At 37.7% G+C, this 22,817-nt stretch overlaps 3 protein-coding genes across 4 annotated transcripts; all 3 read left to right on the top strand.

Annotated features, from left to right (window-relative positions):
* Positions 1 to 644: 644 nt before the first annotated feature.
* On the top strand, positions 645 to 8,767 carry LOC141606483 (dnaJ protein ERDJ2A-like). 2 transcript variants are annotated; one of them, XM_074425630.1, is made up of 11 exons: positions 645 to 834; positions 2,375 to 2,597; positions 2,705 to 2,800; positions 3,063 to 3,183; positions 3,273 to 3,379; positions 3,475 to 3,695; positions 4,078 to 4,255; positions 4,344 to 4,463; positions 5,399 to 5,485; positions 7,166 to 7,276; positions 7,681 to 8,767. In XM_074425630.1, exons 2-11 carry the CDS (start codon positions 2,412 to 2,414, stop codon positions 8,515 to 8,517), a joined length of 2,064 nt encoding a protein of 687 aa, XP_074281731.1. In that variant the 5' UTR covers positions 645 to 834; positions 2,375 to 2,411; the 3' UTR covers positions 8,518 to 8,767. The 2 variants fall into 2 exon arrangements, with proteins under 2 accessions (XP_074281731.1, XP_074281732.1); XM_074425631.1 differs by lacking the exon at positions 645 to 834 and adding an exon at positions 2,264 to 2,284.
* A 158-nt stretch (positions 8,768 to 8,925) lies between these two features.
* Positions 8,926 to 13,738, top strand: LOC141606484 (uncharacterized protein At3g49140-like). The gene is made up of 11 exons (XM_074425632.1): positions 8,926 to 9,548; positions 9,711 to 9,768; positions 10,029 to 10,260; positions 10,797 to 10,899; positions 11,006 to 11,073; positions 11,437 to 11,619; positions 11,724 to 11,849; positions 11,974 to 12,252; positions 12,455 to 12,607; positions 12,748 to 12,843; positions 13,170 to 13,738. The coding sequence occupies exons 1-11, from the start codon at positions 9,494 to 9,496 to the stop codon at positions 13,272 to 13,274; spliced, it is 1,458 nt and encodes a 485-aa protein (XP_074281733.1). The 5' UTR covers positions 8,926 to 9,493; the 3' UTR covers positions 13,275 to 13,738.
* A 1,681-nt stretch (positions 13,739 to 15,419) lies between these two features.
* LOC141609398 (uncharacterized) lies at positions 15,420 to 18,241 on the top strand. The gene is made up of 8 exons (XM_074428461.1): positions 15,420 to 15,738; positions 15,975 to 16,218; positions 16,308 to 16,457; positions 16,540 to 16,597; positions 16,684 to 16,788; positions 16,940 to 17,034; positions 17,131 to 17,190; positions 17,283 to 18,241. The coding sequence occupies exons 1-8, from the start codon at positions 15,488 to 15,490 to the stop codon at positions 18,144 to 18,146; spliced, it is 1,827 nt and encodes a 608-aa protein (XP_074284562.1). The 5' UTR covers positions 15,420 to 15,487; the 3' UTR covers positions 18,147 to 18,241.
* The last annotated feature ends 4,576 nt before the right edge of the window (positions 18,242 to 22,817 follow it).

The raw sequence follows: 22,817 nt of genomic DNA, 5'->3' as shown, positions 1-22,817 counted from the left end.
CCAAACTCATCTAAATGATTTGATTAGAGCTGACAAAATTAACCAAGATTCGTACACACTTTCCAACCGAATATATTAACAATAGTGACTCGACCCTGAACATTTATTGTCGCGTACTAAGGTTGGAGATTGGATTAGACCAGTGGGGGTTTAACCTGGGCATCCTGACCCAAGACCAACAACCCCTTCGAAAGAGGTAGATTGTGGGGGGCGGGATCCATCAAGTTTGGTCTGTGGCCCGGATAAACAGAAAACCATTTTTAAAAGCTATTTTAGCGAGCCAATTAGGTGGAACAGTGGCGGTTTGTGTTTTCCGTCCCCAAAGTCGAGCTAGACGAGGCTAACCCGCAGTCCTAACAATTTACATCGTACACTAATCAGCATCTCTACACAACTTGATAGTAAATCCACTCTATCACACTCGATCTCATAACTACCAAACCTCATACAACCCAAATGTTTGCAATTCCAAATGAGTTACGGACAACTACCTACAACCTTATTCTTTTAGATTGAATGAAGTTAAACTGAAATGAATTGAGCTGGGGTGAGTTAAACTGAATTACGCTGAAATTAAACCCAAAAAGACGGAGCCTACTTCCGGCTCGATTAAATCAAATTACGAAAACCAATACAAGATCTCTATTCTCTTCCTGATTGGGTCAAGTGACACGAATCTGTGAAATAAAATCACCCCTAATTAACAAAACCATAACTCTCTCCCAAAAATGGAAAAACCCCAAAAATAAAACAAAATCTCAATAAAACCCATTTTATTACACAAACAACACAAACAAAACCCCCCATCAAATTCCATCCCCTGCTTCATCCAAGGTAAAATTTTGATTTCATTATCAAATTCTGTATACATAGCTCAGTTTTAATAATTTAAATTATACATTTTCAATTACATCACTTCCTGCTACATTTTTTTTTTTTACTATTTTTTAATTTTTTGTTTAATTTTGTTTGTGTAATTAATGATAGTTTTTGGAATCTGGGTTGGTGAGTATGTGAATTGAGTAACGTTTGCGTTTATATTGGTGCCCATATCAAGATCTTGGGTAATTAAGGTTAATTATCAATTTGAAGTGATTCTTGAAGTGATGGGTCAAAATGTTTGTAAAGTTGTTGTCTTTGATTGGTTGAATTGTATGATTTATTGTATTTGAGTTAGGGAGTAATGTGGGTTTAAAGGGTGCCACAATGTTTTATGAATTCGGGTTGAAATCGAGTTTTTAGATGTTAAATGTTAATCTTGGGTAATTAAGGTTAATTATCAATTTGAAGTGATTCTTGAAGTGATGGGTCCAAATGTTTGTAAAGTTGTTGTCTTTGATTGGTTGAATTGTATGATTTATTGTATTTGAGCTAGGGAGTAATGTGGGTTTTAAAGGGTGCCACAATGTTTTATGAATTTGGGTTGAAATCGAGTTTTTTGATGCTAATGTTAATGTTAGTGTGCTTGCTTATTGAAATGTTGCTTGGTTATGTTATCATCACATTTGAAGAGTTTAGATTTTGTTGGATTTTTGAATAGTTTATTCGAATCAGAAATTTAATGGCTCGAGAATTGGCTAACTACGATGCTCCCTTTGTCCTAATTATTTGTTTACCCTTGATTAAAATTGGCCTCACAAAGAATAAAAAATTATAGACAAATGAATGGGACGGAGGAGGGAGTACGTTGTAATTAGAAATCAACTTAAACGGAGAAACAGACAGTTTAATTTTGTTTTGTAATTTGTTTTGTGCTTTTCTGATTTCTTTTAATGGTCTGAAATTGGAACATTTGTTGCATGTTTAGGGTTGTTAGTCCATTATGTCTTCGCATTTTTTTAGCTGCACATGGCTCACTAAGCACCTGCTAGTGCATCTTTTAGCTCAATTTGTTGAATGCTTTTGGGTAGGGGGCTTCATGTCTGACCATTTTAGGCAGTGGTGAGCCATAAATTTGTGTGTGAAGTCACTTTGAGACTCGTATCACCCGCTTTTTTGTAATATGGGGTCTTTAAAATGAAATAATTCTCGATTAGCAACAGTCATCATTTGTCGAAAAACCTGTGGGGTATCAAGACCCCAGTAACCAACATGTGCATACACCACTTATTTTTAGACATTTAAGGGTCTCTAGATATTGACTGTTGCTGACAGAACATGGTCCTAGAGCAGTTAGAAAGTAGTTTGAAACCGTCATTTTAGTTGACGTTTCCCGTTATGACATAAAAAACGGAATGAGAAACTAATTTTTGCTCCTGATGTATGAAATGTGACTTGCTTTTTGGTACGATAGACTCATTGAGTTGGGCTCACTTACATTGTTTCCGGGCATGCAGATACACTTTATGGTTCTAACAGATTAATTGTGATGCAGGGATAAGTACTCCAGATAAGTATTATAATCTCAGAAAATGGCAGATTCAGAAGAGAATAGTTCGTTGTTCCCTATATTCATTTTGACCATGATGGCACTACCTTTAGTGCCTTACACCATAATGAAACTATGCCGTGCTGCTAAAAAGAAGTCGAAAAGCATACATTGTCAGTGTGCTGTATGTTCCCGCTCTGGAAAGTACCATAAGTCGTTATTCAAAAGGGTGCGTAGTCATTTTGGCCATCCACCATGACTCTCATGGCTCTTCTACATGACAATCACGCTATCTTTTGTATCTTTGTGTGTTTATTTTTCAATTGTGATTTGCAGATCTCAAACTTCTCTACTTGCAGTAACTTGACGCTTGTGTTGCTTTGGGTCGTTATGGGCTTTCTGGTTTATTACATAAAAAACATGAGCCGTGAGGTAGGCAATTTTTTTGTCTAATGTAATCAATTGATATATTGATGCTTAATACGGAGTAAAATACATATCAGCTTTTATGAATCTTTTCTTTCCCCTTTTAATTTGATCCCTGAGTTAGGCGTATATTTTTTAAGAAATCGATTGCTGTATAGGCACTTCATAATAGAACCTAAGCTATTCTAAAGTATTTTTTTTTCTTTCGCAACATTATGTTGACCAAAGATTTCCCCTTTTAATTTGTTTCCGCTTGCTGGATATTCAGCTTCAAGTTTTTGAGCCATTCAGTATTCTTGGCTTGCAACCTGGAGCTTCCGACTCTGAAATAAAGAAGGCATATAGAAAGCTATCTGTCCAGTACCATCCTGATAAGAATCCCGATCCAGGTAGAAGCGGTTTATTTCATCACTTGTGCTGCCCAAACTTTTATCCTTTGTATATTCATATTTATTGTGATATCTTATTTGGTGCGTAGAGGCCAACCAATATTTTGTGGAGTTTATTTCAAAGGCGTACCAGGCCTTGACCGATCCTATTTCCCGTGAAAATTATGAAAAATATGGCCATCCTGATGGGCGCCAGGTACTTTTTTTTCGGAGCCATTTCCGCATCTTCTTCTATTAGGACCTTAGGGGATCTTGACTACCATAATCAATTGCTACCTTGGATATTTTCAGGGGTTTCAAATGGGAATAGCTCTTCCGCAATTCCTATTAAACATTGGTGATGGGGCGTCTGGAGGGATATTGTTGCTTTGGATTGTTGGTATCTGTATATTGTTGCCATTGGTGATAGCAGTTGTATATCTCTCAAGGTCGTCTAAGTATACAGGAAACTATGTTATGCATCAGACACTATTAGCTTACTACCACTTGATGAAACCATCTTTGGCACCAAGGTAATTTCATGCATAAGCCTCGTCATCTGTGCGTATTTACCACTTTGCGTTGAATCCTGATATGATTGTCATTGAATTTCCTTGTGTTACCTGTTTGAAGGCAGGGTTGTTCTTACGACGTAGTGATAATCTATCTTTCTAGTTTACGGTGGTTTAGCTAATTCTCAATCATGTTATGGTCTTGGCATATATGCTATAGTTGAATTATTAGTATTCTGCGAAGACCTAAGGTGTCTTAACTTGATTTTATGAAGGGGTTTGCTCTTAAGTGCATGTCAAGCTTTGTAAGCTATAAATATAAACATTTCCACATCTGACTCAGTTTTGAAATTTACAATGTCGCATTTAGTATACGTGCTTATACATTGCATTTGGTTTTTAGCAAAGTATTGGAAGTCTTTATCAAGGCAGCTGAATACATGGAAATCCCAGTTCGGAGGGTTGATGATGAACCACTTCATAAACTGCTGCTGCTAGTCAGGAGTGAGTTGAATCTGGACAGCAAAAATATTAAACAAGAGCAGGCCAAATTTTTGAAGCAGCATCCTCAACTGGTTAAGGTATTTACAGGGACTTGTTTTCATCCCCGATGACTTCTGCACTAAAAAAAGGTTTAACTATACATGATTTAAATGTCGCTGAATTCAGACACAATTGTTGATCCAAGCACACTTAACTCGAGAAACGTCTGGGCTACCACCAACACTGGATGGTGATCTGAAGCGCGTCCTGGAACTTGCACCTCGCTTACTTGAAGAATTAATGAAGGTTAGCTAATATTTTTAACTCAAATTTGATACTGTATACAACTAATTGTTTTGTATGTTGAATGCTGTTTAACATTGATTTATCACCACATTGACATTTGTGTACGCGCTTTAAGAACATGTATGAACTCAATTCTTATCCGATGGTTGCTCTGTATACTTTGTTCTTGTCTACTCTTACCATACCCCAATAACCACCTACCAAGTGACGGCCTCCAGCAACCACCCTAGCTCCGCCTTTAACGACATTTCTCCACTCTTTCCCCCCTATGTTTTCCCGACTTTTCACATTCTCTTTCCACCTTAACTGTCTCTTCTTTGGCTGACTTTCCTCGCGACTCCCTCCCCAATACAAGATCAACTATGTTACTTCGACTCTTTACTTCTGAGACTTAACCCTTATAGAATCCGACACTTCTCCTATCACAAACAGAAAAGGTGGGTGACGTTACTAAGTAGAGAAAATGATTGGAGTATAGAACATATAATAATTATTTCATGATTTTATGCCTGTTGTGTGCAACGTCTTTATATTTCACTTGAAGACTGAGTATCGCAGAGACGCAGACTATCGATATTTTTCTAAAGATGTTTCCTTGGACCCATTTCCCGGGTTCAGTCATAGCGAGTCAGATTCTTCGATATGTACATGTATTCTCATTTAGTTTTAGCGGTTTGGGTATGGACTTTGGTAAATTTTTATCAGCATAAAGCGACTCCCGAAAATAATTTTCATATTTTCTTATTAATCTGTCTTGCATTTTGGCTTATCCATCATTCTTGTTTGTAACTTGATTTTGCAAATGTTAATTAGTAAACTATCTGTATGCTTTCGGAACATTCCTCTTTGTATACTCTATGTCTCTATGTAGATTAGATTACAATTTGACATAAATAGTGGATATGCTGATACTAAAGTTTGATACTGTGGTTCAGATGGCTCTTATACCGCGCTCTTCCCAAGGGCATGGATGGCTTAGACCTGCAATTGGGGTGATTGAGCTTTCTCAATGCATCATTCAGGTATCATAATAATATTGTGAACTTAAACATGTTGCTTAGATTCAAGTAATCGACTTGTGGTACATGTGATTGAGCTTAGCAGCCTGATTTAGTACATATAGCTGCTTATACTGTTATAGTACGCATTCAAGCTTGATTTTGTTTTACTTTCTGTACATAAACTTGGCTAGGGTTACCGGATTCGCTTGGGTACCCTACGAATCGCGAATCGTTAAGAGCGAATTCTATCATGTCGCTTAACAAAAATACACATAACACACATTTTGTAAGAGCGAATTGCGAATCGGCATGGGCGTATTCATAGCGAATCTGGTAACCATGAATTACTTGGCCTGAGTTAAAAAATCTGAGTCTTTGCTCACCTGACTGAAGTTGGTATTCATGGATATCGCCACATAGGTGACTGGAGTCTAGAAGCTGTTTATGGCTTCAAAGACGAATAGAATTGAATGCACATATGTCCTTTCTTGTCATTTTATTAGAAGTAATTGATTATTGTGCTTAAAGTTTCATAGCTTCTCCTACGTTTGTCTTCACACATTCCCAATTACTTTGATAGAGTAACTCTTCATAAATTCTGTTCATTTATTCGTTATAAGTGGCCTAAATATGTGTTGTGATACTGATATTCCACATCAATAATAGGCCTTAAAGTCCATTAGCTCAGTAGTCTTACTTGGAGAAAAAGGAGATAATTACTCTGAGGTTAAATGTCACCCTTATTTCTTAGGGGTTTGTTGAATTTTATATTTACTTATTAGAAATTTTGGTTTACTTATAATTTTGGTTTTACCTTAGCATTCGAAATAGGGCTTCTCAACTCCATTACATTTGACAGCCCTGGTTATCTAGGATGCAATATTGATCTCCAAACTATGGTCGAAATAAATTATATTCTACAAACCTTTTTTGCGTGTTAGTTATTATAGGATGAAAACTGTCATCTTTGGATGTACTGTTTTCCAGTTTTCCCAATTGATATCTTGGGAGTTACTTTCAACTGTCGAAGCTGTTCTTAAGGAATAACAACATAATTTGGTTGCCATCTTCTAGAAAACTAGCTTCTCAGGCATCCACGAGGAAGAATAATGGATCAGATCATAATAATGGATCAATAAAGCATGATGTAATTTGTGTTGTGGTACATATCTTCATTATATATGTTAAGAACACGGAAGTTGTTATTTATTATATGGCTTTGAAGCCCACCCTTTAATTTGTATTGTTATATTTGATTGATATTGACTTTGTTGAGTATAGTTTGACACTTGGACTTTGTGATTAACCCAACACAAGGGACAGTTGCAATGGAACTATTTATGTCAAAAGTGGCCTTTTATTCTACATAAGTGGCCCTTTTAGCGCAAGAGGTGGCCTGTCTGACCTTAAAAAGTTATTGTCAGGCGGTCTTATACTAAACTTAGCCTACGTTACATTATAGATCAATTCGCTTGCGTGCAACCTGAAGCTCTTAAACTCAGGATGGTTAATGGTTGTTTCTTCTTATTTAACAACTGAGTTCTGCTTAGGTCGCTGCCCATGCAATCTTGTTGTCTTGTATCTTGTCATTATCAAAATCTTGTTTATGTGTGATCTCTTAATAACTCTTTTTTTCTACTTTCTCTGTAGTAGAGAAACCTGACACTCTTTTTATTTTTTGCATGATCAATTCATGTGCAGGCGGTTCCTCTCAGCGCTAAGAAAGCTGGTGGTGGATCTACAGAAGGCATTGCACCTTTTCTGCAGCTCCCACATTTTAGTGAGGCCGTTACCAAAAAAATTGGCCGCAAGGTTTGTTGGCATTCATATATGCACAATGTAGGAATTTCCTTGCCAATTATAGAATGTGATTGATTAGCCTGAGCCCTGGCTGGCATGGCTGCGTATAAGCGACATTTTTTCTGTTACTACCTAAATTTTTGATTCAAGAGTTAAGAACCCATATTTTGTTCCTTTAGCGTTTGAGAGAAATAGGTTTTACATTGGCATGGGTGGACCGGTGGATGGACTAGGAAAAACAGATTTAACGTTGTTTACGAACATTCTGTAGAGTTCTAGACCTGACGGAAAAACAATTAGACCTCCGGCCTGTTTTCCAGGTCTAATTAACCAGAAGATTGCATCAAGTAGGGGGATTTATTTATTTTCTGTTTTTTATTTTGCATCCAGACATGACCAAAGTTGTGCATTTGCAGAAGGTGCGGACTTTTGAGGAGCTCCAAGACATGACACCAGAAGAGCGTGCAGAACTGCTTTCTCAAGCAGCTGGGTTTTCTGGCATTGAAGTAGAGGATGTAGAGAGAGTGCTTGAGATGATGCCATCACTATCCATGGAAGTCAAGTGTGAAACTGAAGGTGAAGAGGGTATTCAAGAAGGCGACATTGTAACAGTGCAGGCTTGGGTCAAATTGGCCCGGCCGAATGGCTTAATCGGAGCCCTTCCCCATGCTCCTTTCTACCCAAACCACAAGGATGAAAATATCTGGTTTTTACTAGCAGACTCGAACTCTAATAATGTTTGGTTCTCACAAAAGATTAGTTTCATGGATGAAGCCACAGCCCTGACTACCGCCTCAAAGGCGATTGAGGAAATGATGGAGGTCTCTGGCGCCAGCTCGAGAGAAACCAGTGTAGCGGTTCGAGAAGCGGTTGCCAAAGTCAAGAGCGGGTCTCGCCTGGTGATGGGTAAGTTCCAGGCCCCGGCCGAGGGGAATTACGCTATGACGTGTTATTGCTTGTGTGATTCTTGGATTGGTTGCGACGCAAAGACGAGTTTGAAGGTTAAGGTGATGAAACGAACTAGGGCTGGAACTAGGGGCGGGGCCATTGCCGAAGAGGGTCCTGCAATAGAGGATGGTGCCGAGGAAGAAGAAGATATTGAAGAGGAGGAATACGATGAAGATTATGAGAGCGAGTATAGTGAGGACGAAGAAGATAAGAAAGATGCAAAGAAGAGGGCTGTTGCCAATGGTGATGCGCGTAAGAAAGATGAACACTCCAGCTCAGAAGGCTCCGATTCAGATGATGAGTAGTTAGTAATTACACACTTCACAGCAAATTGTCAACTGAATAAAAACTGCTTCCAAGCAGTAAGGTTAAATTTAGGCCCCTCTGATAGATACTAGAACATTAATTTTCCATGTTCTCGACTGAATTCACACATTTTGGATAGAGGTGACCATGGATATGGCGGTCTCTGTCGTACTACATGATGTTCTCAGTGAGTTCTGACTGTCGTAGACTGGATCATGAGGCCGATATACATCTTTGAGACTTTGAACACTTCGAATGCTGTTACAGTGTTACCAACCCAAGTTTCTGGCTAGAGACCTGCATTTGCAATTTCGCATGGTGACGGTTACAATTATATTCCACTTCTTGAGCTGTGTATTACTGTAGAAGCCTAATCACTGATCACTCAAGAACTAGGGTGATCCGGGTTTGCGACATTACAAATTAATAAATAACCGGAGATTTTAATTCCAGTTTGGAGACAAAAAAATCTGCAAAATCTAATACATACACCAAAATATCTACATCTTACTATTTTCAATTCAAACGTTGCTCACAAAACTAGGACCCAGCTGCCACTTTGTAGTGTAGAATCCGTTTAATTTCCGTGTTTTATCTCGTGTCAGAAGAAGAGAGTGCGTGAGACATAAGATGAGACATGAACATAGGATACAAGATCTCTTACGAATTACGATGCACAATATGTTAACCATTTAAAGGAAGGAAGTTTCCAAGACGGTTTTTAAGGTTGACGGGTTTTGAAACCGAGTCGAGATTAATGATTACGAAATTTACCATCTCTGAATAACAACTGGGACATTGAAATGTTACTGTACTTTCTGTAAAAGTCAACTTGGAATCTGGGAACAAAAAAGACGCATGAAACACAAGAGGATTAGAAAAACATGAACACAAAGGCAACTTCCACTTTATTCTAATCCTCCAACTAACATTTATCCTCTCACTACTCTTTACAATTAATTCTCATTATTTTCTATGTTTATTGATTCATCCATGGCTGCCCATTTGCTCTCTTCCTCCTCTATTACTTGTAAGTTTCTTATGTTGAGCTTATATTTTTCGATACACTACTCCCTCCGTTTCAGTCAATAGTTTACGTTTCACTCACGTAATAAAGTAAACATAAACTATTCACAGATGAAACTTTCTAATTTGATTTAATTTGGCTGTATCTTTTGCTGATTGTGTTTAGATTGCCACCCAATATGGAGTTCAGATGATGTTATTGGAATCAATTTTGCAGTCCCTTGGTAATTCAACTTGGAACCCATCATTTTAAATAATCAAGTTCTATTAAAGTTGAGTTCTTTTCACAAATTGGGGTTATAGGATTGTAAATGAATTGAGTTACTTCCTCCGTCTTAGTCACTTGTTTACCTTTTTTATTCTTTCTAAGAGGTATTTTAATCAAAGGTAAACTAATGATTGGGACGGAGTATTTTTTTTCTGTTATGTTGATGTTTTGTGATGTTGGGTGGAAAAATGTTGTGATTTTTATATGGTTTAACAGGAATAAAGTGAAGAAATTGAGGAGAAAGTTTGACAGTTCTTTGAATAAAAGAAAAGGGTTAGCTAATAATAGGATTCAAGCATGTGGGAAGTATCTAGGGTCTGGTTTTGATCAGGTTGGGAGGAATGGCAAGTCTGGTTATCATCCATTTGAAGATATTTCGGACTCGGAAGCAGCTGGAGCTGGTGATGGTCGACTTTCGCCTGCCGAAACTAGTAGAACCATTATTGAGGTGTTGCTACTGGTTTTTTTCTTTGCAAATTATTATGGACTAGTATCTGTATTAGCTTATCAGGGTTGTCTTGGAGTGCTAAAGGCTGTTGGCAACTGTGCATACATTTGTTCCTCCTTTGTATTTGTTGTCTTTGGAGAAATTTATCTGCCAGTGTCTAGACATCGTAAAGGATCATTTTTTGTATGGAAAAGTTTAACCATCAATTTGGGATCATAACAACGATAACATTGCCCTGGTGTCTTAAGGGCTCTCACAAATTGTGGGTAAGGGTTGAATGTACGAAGCTTTACAGCTATATGGTTCCTAACCATGGCTCACTAAACCAGTGGTGATTGTTTGTGTTGTGTATTAGCCTTTGTTTGATGCAATTTCCTTTTTGGGTCATCTGGAAATGGTCTCTCTATGTTGTATTTGATGAACATGTGAGTTGTTATTGTGGTGGTGGTGGTCGTGATGGTGGTGTTTGTGGTTGTTGGGTCATCATCACTGTTATTCTTGATCTTTAGTTGAAATTGCCTGACATATGTTGTCAGGTGAACAGCGAAGCTACTCTTATGTTCTCTGGGTTGATCAACGATGAAGTTTATGAGAATATTTTCTGGCCAGAGCTGCCTTACTTGACTGATGAACATGGAAGTGAGTTCGTCTTAGTGTCGTTCTTTAATAATTACGAGTAATTGATTTACGATTATTTCTTCTCCCTACTGGTTTCACTGAAGGTCGCATATGTGGCTTTTTTTAGATGTTTACTTCCAGGTGAATAATGATGAAGACATTATGCAGACCCTGACTTCTGATAATAACTATGTGGTAAGTATCTTGATACCAGATATTGTATCAAGTGTGATGATAACTGTAAATTTAAGGATTACAGAATCTACAGATTATAGTGTGTCAAAATTTCGGTATGGTATATGGATAAAGTTCAGCTTTTCAGGTGTAGTCTCATGATATATTCGGATTGACCTTCTAAAGCCGACTAATTCCTCATCAGTTATCACCCTTGCCCTATCTCTTTAAATTAACGATTCAAACCGGGTAGTTTGTCTTACAAAGATTGGCCATTGTTCTAGTTCTAGTTCGTAGTGACCGACTGTGAATAATGTGTATAATCATTCCGCTCTATCTTTCCTGTGCATTTACTTCATGGAACATGGGGTTTCCTATATGCAGCAAGTCATCATTGGTCTAGATACAAAGCACATGTCAAGTGACATGGAGCTTTCCGGCCCAGCTTCAATTGATTTTGGCATTGAGGGAATTGAGGAAGAAATTGATTTTTTCGAAGATGACGATGACGATGATGCTGCTGATGATGATGACAGTGATGATGACGGAGATCACGAGTTTGAGGGGGTGGGACTCTTGGCTTTATACATATTAATTTTTTATTATTGCTTCTAAGCAATATTTTGCTGATAATTAGCTGTTTTCCTTTCCTTGTCAACTTTGTATCGTAGGGTTGGATTGATACCCTTGAAGATGAAGAGGATCAGGGTGATTCTGATGGATCCTTGGGGGACTGGGCTAATCTGGAAACAATGCGCTCATCTCATCCTATGTATTTCGCCAAAAAAATCGCTGAGGTAGTGAGTTTCCTAGTTAAATCAAGTTCAATAATTACGTCTTTGATAAATCTTCTCAAGTTTGGATTAATTTTCTAAGTTAATAATTTAATCACTAATACAATCTTTTCGTTAATCTTCATAGGTCGTATCTGATGACCCTATAGATTTTATGGACCAGCAACCAGCAGGGATAGCTGTTCGGGGTCTCCTAAGACCTGCCTTTATTGAAGAACAGTCTGTTATTCAGAAGCATATGTCGAGTCATATATCGAAGATTGCTGACAGCAAGAATTTAAAAGCTCAGAAAGATAACTCTGTGAAGGATGAGGAGTTGCAACGCGATAATGGGTTAGCAATAGGGACTGCATTCTATAAGCTGGAGATGGTCAAGATTCAACTAATTTCAGCTGACGGAAATAAGGTATTGTTTATATTACTGTAAGCACCATCTAAAGTGTCGGTAAGAACATGGCAGAAAAAGTAGATTACTTCAGCATTTATCCATCTCTTATACCAATGTTATGGACGACTTGCAAATTAGTTTTCAAATTATTCGTAAAATTTTTATCTTCTTAATCTAAGGGCATGTTGGACTATTGATCTGAATCAAACTTTTCTGTCAGATTGCTGTCGACGTAGAAGATTACAGGAAGGCGTTCCCTGATGCAATTGCTCATTCAGCTGCCAAAATAATATCTCGTGTAAACGCTGCTGGAGAGAAGACCACTAATGCCCTCAAATCCCTTTGTCGGAGATGTAATGACCTTCAAGTTGAGGTGAAAATCTCTTATTTGATTCATAGAGTGAATGTTGTCTAAGATTTTGTGGCGGAAGTTTACTGATTGCCTTTGCTGAATGACAGTTCTTCTGATAAGTAATAAGTCGGGTCTTTAACTACCCTTGCTATGTGTTACAGGAGGCATCTCTTATCGGAATAGATGCCCTTGGGTTTGACTTGCGAGTTTGCTCTGGAACCCAAGTACAGACATTACGATTCACTTTTAATTCTCAGGTATCTTTCCCCATCTCTTTTTTTCCCTTTCAAAGCATCTGTCTTCGGCTTTGTTATTCAGAGTCTCAGTCTTGGGTACGGTTGTCAGACACTGGTACATACCCTAGTATGCCATATCGATGAGTGTTGCATCGAACATGGAACCATGCTTAATGATAGTTTACCTCCTGTAGGTTTCACCTGCAATAACAGTAAAAACGTGATCTTCGTGTTTAAATTTTTTGAACAGCAGCGACACTGTCGATCTATATACTTGATTGCATGGACTTTGCATTGCAGTTCAAACTTTCATGTACTCGGTAAAAATCAATTGGGTACTTTTTCAGGCTACTTCAGAATACAGTGCTGAGAGACATCTAAATGATGCATTATTCCCAAGAAACATTCAGAAAGTACAGAAACTAGAACAAGCCCGACGAAGGGAAAGCTGAATTCATATGGATTATCATTTACATCTGTCTGTTTGAATCATCAACTTGTTACTGGATGGGTGCGCCAGGTAAAATCGTACATCTCATTTTACTTCAGCCTATGCTAGCTCGAGTAAAGCTGTCGGATTCGGCCCAGAGATGGCAGCAGAGTGCCATGCATGCAAAAACTGTGGTGGGAGTCTCCAACTTGTTCCCATTCTCTTAACAATGGCAAATTAAACATCTCCTTCTGGTGTTGATGATGAAAGCTTCCAAATTTATTGTCGCCTTTTCACGTTATTTCATGTAAATTAAAGGCGGTATTATAGGTCATCTTGCGGATTATTTCAGTTGTCAAATCATAAAGAGCTCGATTAGATTCTTCATTTACAGGCTTCAAGAGTTCTGAAGAACCTGTATGAACAAATTTATGATGTAAAATTTATGAAGTGTAATACTATAATGTAGTACTCTCTTCATCCAAATCATTTGTTTAGACAGATGGAGAATGACGATTAAATTTTAAATGTTATTGTATACTCCCTTCGTTCAGGGGCGGACCCATGCATAATGCATTGCCTTGGTGTAGCAAATGCTACACCAAATTTTAAAAAGATTAGAGAAAATTTGTAAGGGTTTGCTACACCATTATTTCATAATTAATTGCACTAATGACGGTTGCCATATTAAACTCCTTTTCCAAGTTTGTTTCCAAGAATACAAGTGATATACTCTTTGCGTTTCCTTTAATGACATTCCAATTTTCCATAATCAGAACTAATTAATTACACTAGATTAATGACAACAAAAATCTCAAAGATAATTGATGCTTTTTATACGGAGTATCGACTATTCAGTAAACAACTTCTTCAATGCCATTTATTTTTTTCATTTTCAGTTTTTTTTTTTTTTTTTTTTTTTTTTTTTTTTTACAATATGTTCATTGTTAAATCGATATAAGAATAAATATTTGATAAATGAATATTTTATTTATCGATAGATTTAAAATTAAAAATGATGTGGATGAAGCTCACAAACCGTAAGAATAAATAAATCGTAAAGTAGTTTCAAATATGAAAATTGGTCAAATGTTTGTCACTACACAAAATCTCATTGAAGACGGCACGTATCCGTCACTTTGGAGTGACGGATACCATTTCCTCTCACAAATGACCCAAATAGAGGAGAGAGGGAAGCACATGGGGGTGCCCCCACCTTATCCCCCTATCCGTTTTGTGAGTGACATTACCCGTCACTTGCTCCGATCCGTCTTCAACAAGACTAACTGTTGTCACTAATTTATCTTTTATTTTTATTGTCCGACATGGTTAAACTATATTAGTAACAAGCTCTTGTTTAAGACAGATATTTTCGTCTTAAAAAATAAAACTAGTCAAATAGATGGACCTGACAAATAAATAGAATGTCGACGAAATGGTCAAATCTTGCACCATCCACTTAGGTTAGCATTTGAACCGTTTTATACCTATGATTAAGGTGTGGTCTTAACTATTAAGGGAGACAACGGTTTGTTATTACAATTGGTCTCCCTTGTGACGGGTTACCATTTATGGCGGGTATTTTGTGAGTTAAAATGGTAACAAAATGGGTTAGTGGAGAAAGGGGACCACGTGAATAGTGTTGCAGAGAGAGAAAAAGTGGGTACTTTGTGAGGTAAAATGGTATCCGTCACTCAAGAGTGACGGATATGTGCCGTCACAAACAAGAATTTGTGTTGTTATTAATATGTAAATTTTGCTACACCAAATAAAAAATCCTGGTCCGCCCCTGTCCGTTCCGGTCAATTGTTGTCCTTTGGTTGTGTCACAAAGACAAGAAAAGTGAATGAGGCCAATTATAAGATGACATGTGGACTATAGTGGGTGTGAAGGATCAAATTGCTCATCAAATGCAATCCTAAAATAAAAAGAATAACAATTGCCTAAGACAGCAAAAAATAGTAAAGGACAACAAATGACCGAGACAATTGGAGTACTGTATTATTTAACCTTTTTTTTTCGGGAGTATTTTTTCTTTTTTTCCTTTTTTTTCTAATCCACTCCCGATTTCTTTTATGACGTGTACAACAATTAACAAATCAGCTAACCATAACTTGCACAACAATATTAGTTACTGAGTTACTTGCACAAGAAGAAGCCCGAAAAATCCTACCATAAAAAATACGGCCATTTTAATAAAAACTACTATAACACACACAACATTCCAGTTTAACAATGGCTATTGCAACATTAGCTACAAATGGCGCTTTGGAGACAGTAATGACGAAGGCTATCATCCCTCTCGCAAACGTTGCACTTTCTCGTGGTCTTCTCACCAATCGTGCTAATGGATATCGTTCTATTTCCACTGTTTCATCTCCATCTACCATCAAACGGCCAAATTCTCCTATTTCTCCGACTTCTGTTGCTTTCCGTAATGTTTCTCGCCAGTTTTCTACTGACCGTCACCTTTATCCTTATGAGAGGTATACTAATACCTTACATATATGTGCCATTTTAATGTGATTATTAATTATATTCCTGAAAATCAGCAATGTCAGGTCTTGATTATCAAATATTAATTTCTTCAATCTACCGCTTGTCATTGTATTTTAGTTTTTGCTAATACAAATAGTTTGTCAGAAATCAGTAGAATTTGATGAATTGATTTCAATCACCTCACTGGCATTTTCTTTAATGCACGCATAGCGGTTTTCTGTAGGTTTATAAGGAGGACTCCCGTTAATTGGGGAATCCAATTAGTGCCACAACACGAAGCATTTGTGATTGAGCGTTTTGGCAAGTTTCATAAAGTCCTTGAAGCCGGTTTACATGTGATGGTACCATTTGTGGACCGTATTTCTTATATTCACTCGCTGAAAGAACAAATCATCGATATCCCAGAACAACCCGTTGTTACTACGGACAATATCAGTATCCGGGTGAATGGTGTATTATTCGTCAAGGTATTTCTAATTTCCGACTGTCTATTTTCTCTCGTTTACCTTCTTGATGTCTTGTTTTTGCGTTTTGGTTAACTTTCAGTTACGTATAGGTTATTGATGCAGAAAAAGCTTCTTATAGCATTGACAACGTGATGTATGCAGTGACTCAAGTGGCACAAACTGTTATGCGTAATGCTATTGGTAAAATGTCACTCGGTATAACTTTCAAGAAAAGGGAAACCCTGAATGCAAATATTGTGGTATGTAAATACGTAATGTTTTCAGGAAGGAATACGAGTTTGCTGCGATAACTATTTTTGATGACCTTTCTAAAATATGCAGGAAGCTATCAATGATGTTGCTTCGCAATGGGGTCTTATCTGCACTCGCTATGAGATAAGTAAGTTAGTCCCTTTTTTAACTGTTAGTTACAGTACATGTTTTGCTGTACATTTGATTATTTCTTTTTTACCTAAAAATTTGTAGGGGATATCATTCTTCCTCCCGGAATAAGAGACAGTATGGTTATGCAAGCAAAAGCGGAAAGGAGGAGAAGAGCTGAAATTATGGCTGAAATTATTGAGGCTTATGGTTAGTTCTTAGTACTCGTATATCTACGTGTTATGCAAGCAGAAGCCGTAGGCCAAAACCCATATATCTACATGTGTTTGAATCTCTATTTCTTGAATTTAACTCGACTGTCAAGCTAATAGCTACTTCATTTGTCTCATATTGACTTCAGAAGCTGCAAAGATCAATTTAATCAATCGAGCTACAGGTGAAGCAGAAGCGATAAAAAATATTGCTGAATCCATTCAAGGGAACGGGGGCCAAGCGGTATTTTACTTGTAGTTTTTCGGTTTCCATTGGAGTAAAGCAAGTATAATTCTTTTATTCATCGATCATTTGTCATTTTTTTTTCTCGATATGCAGGCCGCAAGTATTAAGGTGGCACAAGATTATGTCGAGGCATTCAACAAAATGGCTAAAGAGGTATGATTTATTCACAACATTTGGCTAGTAAAAGATAATTTTCGCTCTTCAGAAGGGGTTATTTAATCTGATAATATTTTATGCTCTTGTAGTCTACACTTCCTGCGCCTCTTGTCGATCCTTCTGTCATGGCAGTATCCGTTCTTGCGCTATTCAAGAATCTTAGAGTGGAGGTGCATGGCAAGAATACTTTGCAAGAGAGATTCAAACTGGTTGATTCTATAAAAGAGATGATTGCGCTATACAAGAATCTTATAGGGGACGCGCATGACGAAGAGAGCTCCAAACTGATTGATTTTGTGTTGCACATGATTGCGCACTACAAGAATTTTATAGGGGACGCGCATGACAAGAATATTTTTCAAGAGAAATCCAAACTGATTGATTCTACAATAAAGATAATTGAGCAATACAAGAATCTTATAGGGGATGAGCATGACGAAGAGAGCTCCAAAGTGATTGATTATGTAACACAGATAATTGCGTTCTATAAGAATTTTATAGAGAACGCGCATGACAAGAATACTTTTCAAGAGAGATCCAAACTGATTGATAACGCAATAGAGATAATTGAGCTACACAAGAATTTTATAGGGGACGCGCATGATGAAGAGAGCTCCAAACTGATTGATTCTGCAACACAGATAATTGCGCTGTACAAGGACGAGCATGGCAAGAATACATTTCAAGAGAGATCCAAACTGATTGATTCTGCAACACAAAAAATTGCGCTATACAAGAATCTTATAGGGGATGCGCTTGATGAAGAGAGCTCCAAACTGATTGATTCTGCAACACATATAATTGCGCAATACAAGAATCTTATAGGGGATGCGCATGACAAGAATACTTTTCAAGGGATCTCCAACCCGATTGATTCTGGAACACAGATAATTGAAGCTGAAGTAATTGATGAAAAGTCGAGTTCTTCACTAAAAAGGCCGGAGAAGAATTAAGATGACGAAGTAATTGATGTCTCAAATTAAGACGGTCTTAATAAGCTGACGATTCTTCTCTCATACTACTTTGCTAAGGGTCATTCTTCATGTCTTCAGTGCTCCACTTTTGTTGTTTGTCCTTCAGATTCTATAATCTGTATGTAACTGATCTTTGTTCTTTAAAAACAGTTTGCCTTGTGTATTTTTGCATTTTCTATGCATAAAATATCTATTTTTCGGAAAAGATTGCTGCAAATGATGTGCCATGTTGCGAGACCATGTTTTGCTGGTCTTATATGAGTTATATCAGTAGCTCTTGTTCTTGTCAAGTCTGGCCAGCCGAAGGATAGGAGAAATGCAGGTCAATACATGATAATCATCAACTTTTCCTTTTCCATTTTCTAATTTCCGCTTCAAAATTCTGCGCACTCATTTCTCTGTCATTTTGTAATGTAGAGAAAATTCTGCCGCTTGTCAAAAACCAGCATCTACTACTCTGCACCCTACTCATATACAACGCCATGGCAATGCCAATGGAGGTACGTGAATGAATCATATTATGTACTCCAGCTTTAATGTTCATTTTTTTCGTGTTTACTGAAGGCCTTCTGGTCTTTTTTTTCAGGCTTTGCCAATTTTCCTTGATTCTCTTCTTCCGGCATTTGGTGAGGTAACTTAAGAGCTTTCTGCCGGGGTTCTCTTTATCTTGTTTTGTTATGGAAGTGTCATAATTATTTTGGTATGGAAGTGTCATAATTATTTTGGTGTAGTTTTGTGTAGACTACTCTTTCAGTAGCATAACTCTGCCTGTAATTTTGAGCAGGTAAATAATTTGATTGCTTGCCGTGCTGAAGATTAAACTCCAATCAGAAACCTCACCATCAGGAAAATCTCCAGATTAAGGTAAAGAAACTAGGTTAACCGAAATCAACTTACAGCATTCTCTCGAATGCAAAATGGTAAACGAAAGTAAAAACTTTCAAGATACCACAAAAAACATAAAAGACCAAGAAAAAAGAAGATAACTTTGAAGACGGAAAAAGACAAGAATGCATATCCCAAAATTGAATCTGATAAGAACGAGACACGAACCATTTGCCAGAGATTATATACAGTCCTGTGTTAACTGTGGTGCCAGCAAATGTGCCTCCAGAAAATGAACAGACAAAAACAAAGGGTATGTATTGTCCCAATTTCTGTGCCCAATTCCACGGAAGAAGCGATTGGTATCATCACTTATGGAGGAGTTACTGCAGGTAATCAGGAAACGACATCCTTCCTTTGTTATTCGTTTGCATCTAGGTTGCACTAAAACGGACACGGACACGGACACTGACACGACACGGACACGTGACACGGCATCCCATAAAATTTAGGACACGGGACACGTCATTTAAATTTAATAAAATATATATTTTATAGTTATATATATGTGATTTTATTTTTGGAAAAGTATTGAATATTAAATTTAAATAAGTGAAAGTAAAACATACGTTAATTATAACTCATTCTCATTTCCAAAACCAAAAACCAACTTATAATCAATCTATTTCGACATCTCATTACTAGTCTAAAGAACATTATTTGTCTCCAATTCAACTTATTTCCCCCACCAAATTCAACCATATAACAATTATCGCCATTTACCTTAAATTCAACTTGATTCCGTTTGGAGGTGTGTCCAAATATCATGGACACGGCTCAAAATACCATGGACACGTGTCGGACACGTGCCCAAATAAAAGATGAAAGTTAGACACGGCTTTACAAGTGTCCGACATGTTTTGACGTGTGTCCGACGAGTGTCGTGTCTGACACGGGTGTCCGACATGGGAACGGTGATTAGGAGGAGTGTCCGTGCAACCTAGGTTTGCATTACATGAATCTGTCTTTTGTTCGTTTGCTGAGTTGCAGGAGGAGATTTTTGACGAAACAGATGAGTATGTTGATGTTCACAACGAGTAAGCCCCGTGATCAACTACAAAGTTAATTAAGTACTACCATGTCTTTGTTGCTTGTAGGGGCGAGGCCAGGATTTACGCATTTTAGTAGCAAAAATTTTGGATAATCATTTATGTCTAAAAAAAGTAGTGGAGGTCCATATAACCATATAACGATGTGGAGGCCTCGAAAAAACTATATATGTGGGAGCGTGTTTTGAACTCGGGTTCTAGTGTATCACTACAGTACCTCAATAATTGAAATAAGACCGTATTTTCAAAATTAAGAAAAATGTAGAGTGTGAACAACATAGCACGAACATTAAATGATTAACTCATACCAAGGAATTCCTACGCAAGATTCTCCTCTGAAGCATATATATCAGTAAATTTGTAGAGAAGTTGCAAAAGCTTGATAATTAGTGGCCATCCTGACCATAAAAATATACGAGTAATAAATAGAGTCGGAGATTTGAACCCTTGACCTCTGGTTTGAACCACTCAACAATCAATTCAGCCCAGGGGCGAAGCCAGGATTGAAAATTTGGGGTAGCGAAAGTAGCGTGAAGCCGTGAGCACAATAACAACATAGATTTTTTTTATAAACAATTTGTTTTTTTTTTGTCATTAAGAACTACACTTTCAATTTGTAAATCCGAAAAAAATGTTTTCGCGATAATTGATATGGTTGTTGACGGAAATGACAGTGCCTCAAATCCTAGATAGTTAAGACCTTTCATTAAGCATTTTTTGGCTCAAGCTTGGGCTCGTCGAGCCTAAAAAATTGAAACTCGAACTCGGCCCGGGAAAAGCTCGAGCTCGTTTTATCATTATATATTTTCACTTTCTCACCTTTTAAATCTAATTAAATATAAGTATTTTTGAAAAACAAATAAAATTATAAAATATTAAAAATTATTATATTATAACACTTATATAAATATCTAAATAAAATATAATTTGAAATAATAATAATATTACAATATAAAGATTATACAAAAAAAACTATAAACGAGCCCAAACGAGCTTTCGAGGAAAATGGAGTTCGGAATTAGAGAATATATAGGATATTAGGAGAGGTATTATTTAGGTGAAAAGATAATGTGGGTACATATACAACTCAACACCTGTAAAAAAATTACTTATTGTAGGAGTCGAACCCAACTCTCCTGAGAGATGTACTTATACTTTATCACTAGACCATGTACAATCTGATGTTATCTTAGAAACGTATTATTTATTTATCCTTTGACACATATCAGCGATATATACGGGGTAGCAAAATTTCATCTTCTTAGTCAAATTTTCGGGACCGCTACCCCATGCTACTAGGTAGCTACGCCTCTGATTCAACCATGGCTAATTAAGTTATATTTCTATATTTAAATGTATTCGTAAACTTATGTGAGATGTGATTATATTGTACTTATATTTTTTTTTACACATATATGTACTAAGTAAAGCCCAAAAACATACCTACGGTAAATAAAACACATTTGAGTGTCTTTCCGTCAAGAGGATACGTATATTCGGATGAATAAGAATAAATACATAATCATCGTGTGAAAAATCTCTTAAAGAGTTTCCTAACATCGCTGAACATATCGTAAAATAGAAACGTCTTGTGAATTTCACGGATGACGAACCCCAACATACTTCGTCCTTCCTCGACGACACCCTTATACCCATCACCACCATCCTTACCCCACAAACAACCCCTTCGACCCCCACCATCGACACCACGTCTCCCTCTACCACCACCACCCCCGACACCGCCTGCTCCACAGCTACCGGACCCACGCCTGACACCACAACCCCGGCTCCATCTTCGACCCCAAACACAACCCCCTCGGCCAATACGGATACCCCATCCGTGTCCACAACCGAACCAACTACCTTGGGCAAAGGTCATCGGATCAAGATACCCAATTCTCGTCTCAAAGGATTTGTTCGCCCACCTATTAATCCCTCGACACACGTTACTCTCGCAACATCATCATCTTCAGGTACAAAGTACCCTATTTCACATTATGTTGATTATTCTAAGTTTTCAACTAACCACAAACTTTTTCTAGCGGCCGTGACCGACAATTACGAGCCGAATTCGTTCAAAGAAGCTATGCAGGTACCTCAATGGAGAGAAGCAATGCAGAAACAAATCGATGCGCTCGAAGGGAACAACACATGGACACTCGAACACCTCCCGCCCCATAAAAAGACAATTGGATCAAAATGGGTATACAAGATCAAATACCACGCCGACGGGTCCATCGAACGATATAAGGCCCGCCTCATGGTTATGGGTAACAGACAAGTGGAGGGCATCGACTTTCAAGAAACTTTCGCCCCTACCGTTAAAATGGTCACAGTTCGCACCCTTCTCACCATTGCCGCCGCCAAGAATTGGGTCATCCACCAAATGGATGTCCACAATGCCTTCCTTCACGGGGATCTTGATGAAGAAGTCTATATGAAACCGCCCCCAGGGTTCAATACGGCTACTGACGGCAAAGTGTGTCGCCTACGCAAATCATTATATGGACTAAGGCAAGCCCCTCGGTGCTGGTATGCAAAACTTGCCTCCGCCCTCACCTCCTATGGTTTCCGACAATGCCCTTATGATCATTCCCTATTCTCCATAACCACGGCAAACACAGAGGTACATGTTCTTATATACGTCGACGATCTTGTTATCTGCGGCAACGATTCCCTTATGATCGACCAATTCAAAGATTATCTCAGTAGCTGT

This window comes from Silene latifolia, chromosome 10 (genome assembly GCF_048544455.1).
Source record: "Silene latifolia isolate original U9 population chromosome 10, ASM4854445v1, whole genome shotgun sequence".
In the NCBI taxonomy this organism is placed as follows: Eukaryota; Viridiplantae; Streptophyta; class Magnoliopsida; order Caryophyllales; family Caryophyllaceae; genus Silene; species Silene latifolia.
Note: the sequence above shows the minus strand (reverse complement) of the source record. Positions and strands in the feature narration are given on the sequence as shown.

Coding starts and splice junctions, on each gene's coding strand:
- LOC141609398 (XM_074428461.1), top strand. CDS start 15,488: ATGGCTATTGCAACATTAGCTACAAATGGCGCTTTGGAGACAGTAATG. Junction 15,739..15,974: donor CACCTTTATCCTTATGAGAG/GTATACTAATAC, acceptor GGTTTTCTGTAG/GTTTATAAGGAGGACTCCCG. Junction 16,458..16,539: donor CCCTGAATGCAAATATTGTG/GTATGTAAATAC, acceptor TAAAATATGCAG/GAAGCTATCAATGATGTTGC.
- LOC141606484 (XM_074425632.1), top strand. CDS start 9,494: ATGTTTATTGATTCATCCATGGCTGCCCATTTGCTCTCTTCCTCCTCT. Junction 11,074..11,436: donor CTTCTGATAATAACTATGTG/GTAAGTATCTTG, acceptor TCCTATATGCAG/CAAGTCATCATTGGTCTAGA. Junction 11,620..11,723: donor GAGATCACGAGTTTGAGGGG/GTGGGACTCTTG, acceptor TTTGTATCGTAG/GGTTGGATTGATACCCTTGA.
- LOC141606483 (XM_074425630.1), top strand. CDS start 2,412: ATGGCAGATTCAGAAGAGAATAGTTCGTTGTTCCCTATATTCATTTTG. Junction 2,801..3,062: donor TAAAAAACATGAGCCGTGAG/GTAGGCAATTTT, acceptor CTGGATATTCAG/CTTCAAGTTTTTGAGCCATT. Junction 3,184..3,272: donor TGATAAGAATCCCGATCCAG/GTAGAAGCGGTT, acceptor TTTGGTGCGTAG/AGGCCAACCAATATTTTGTG.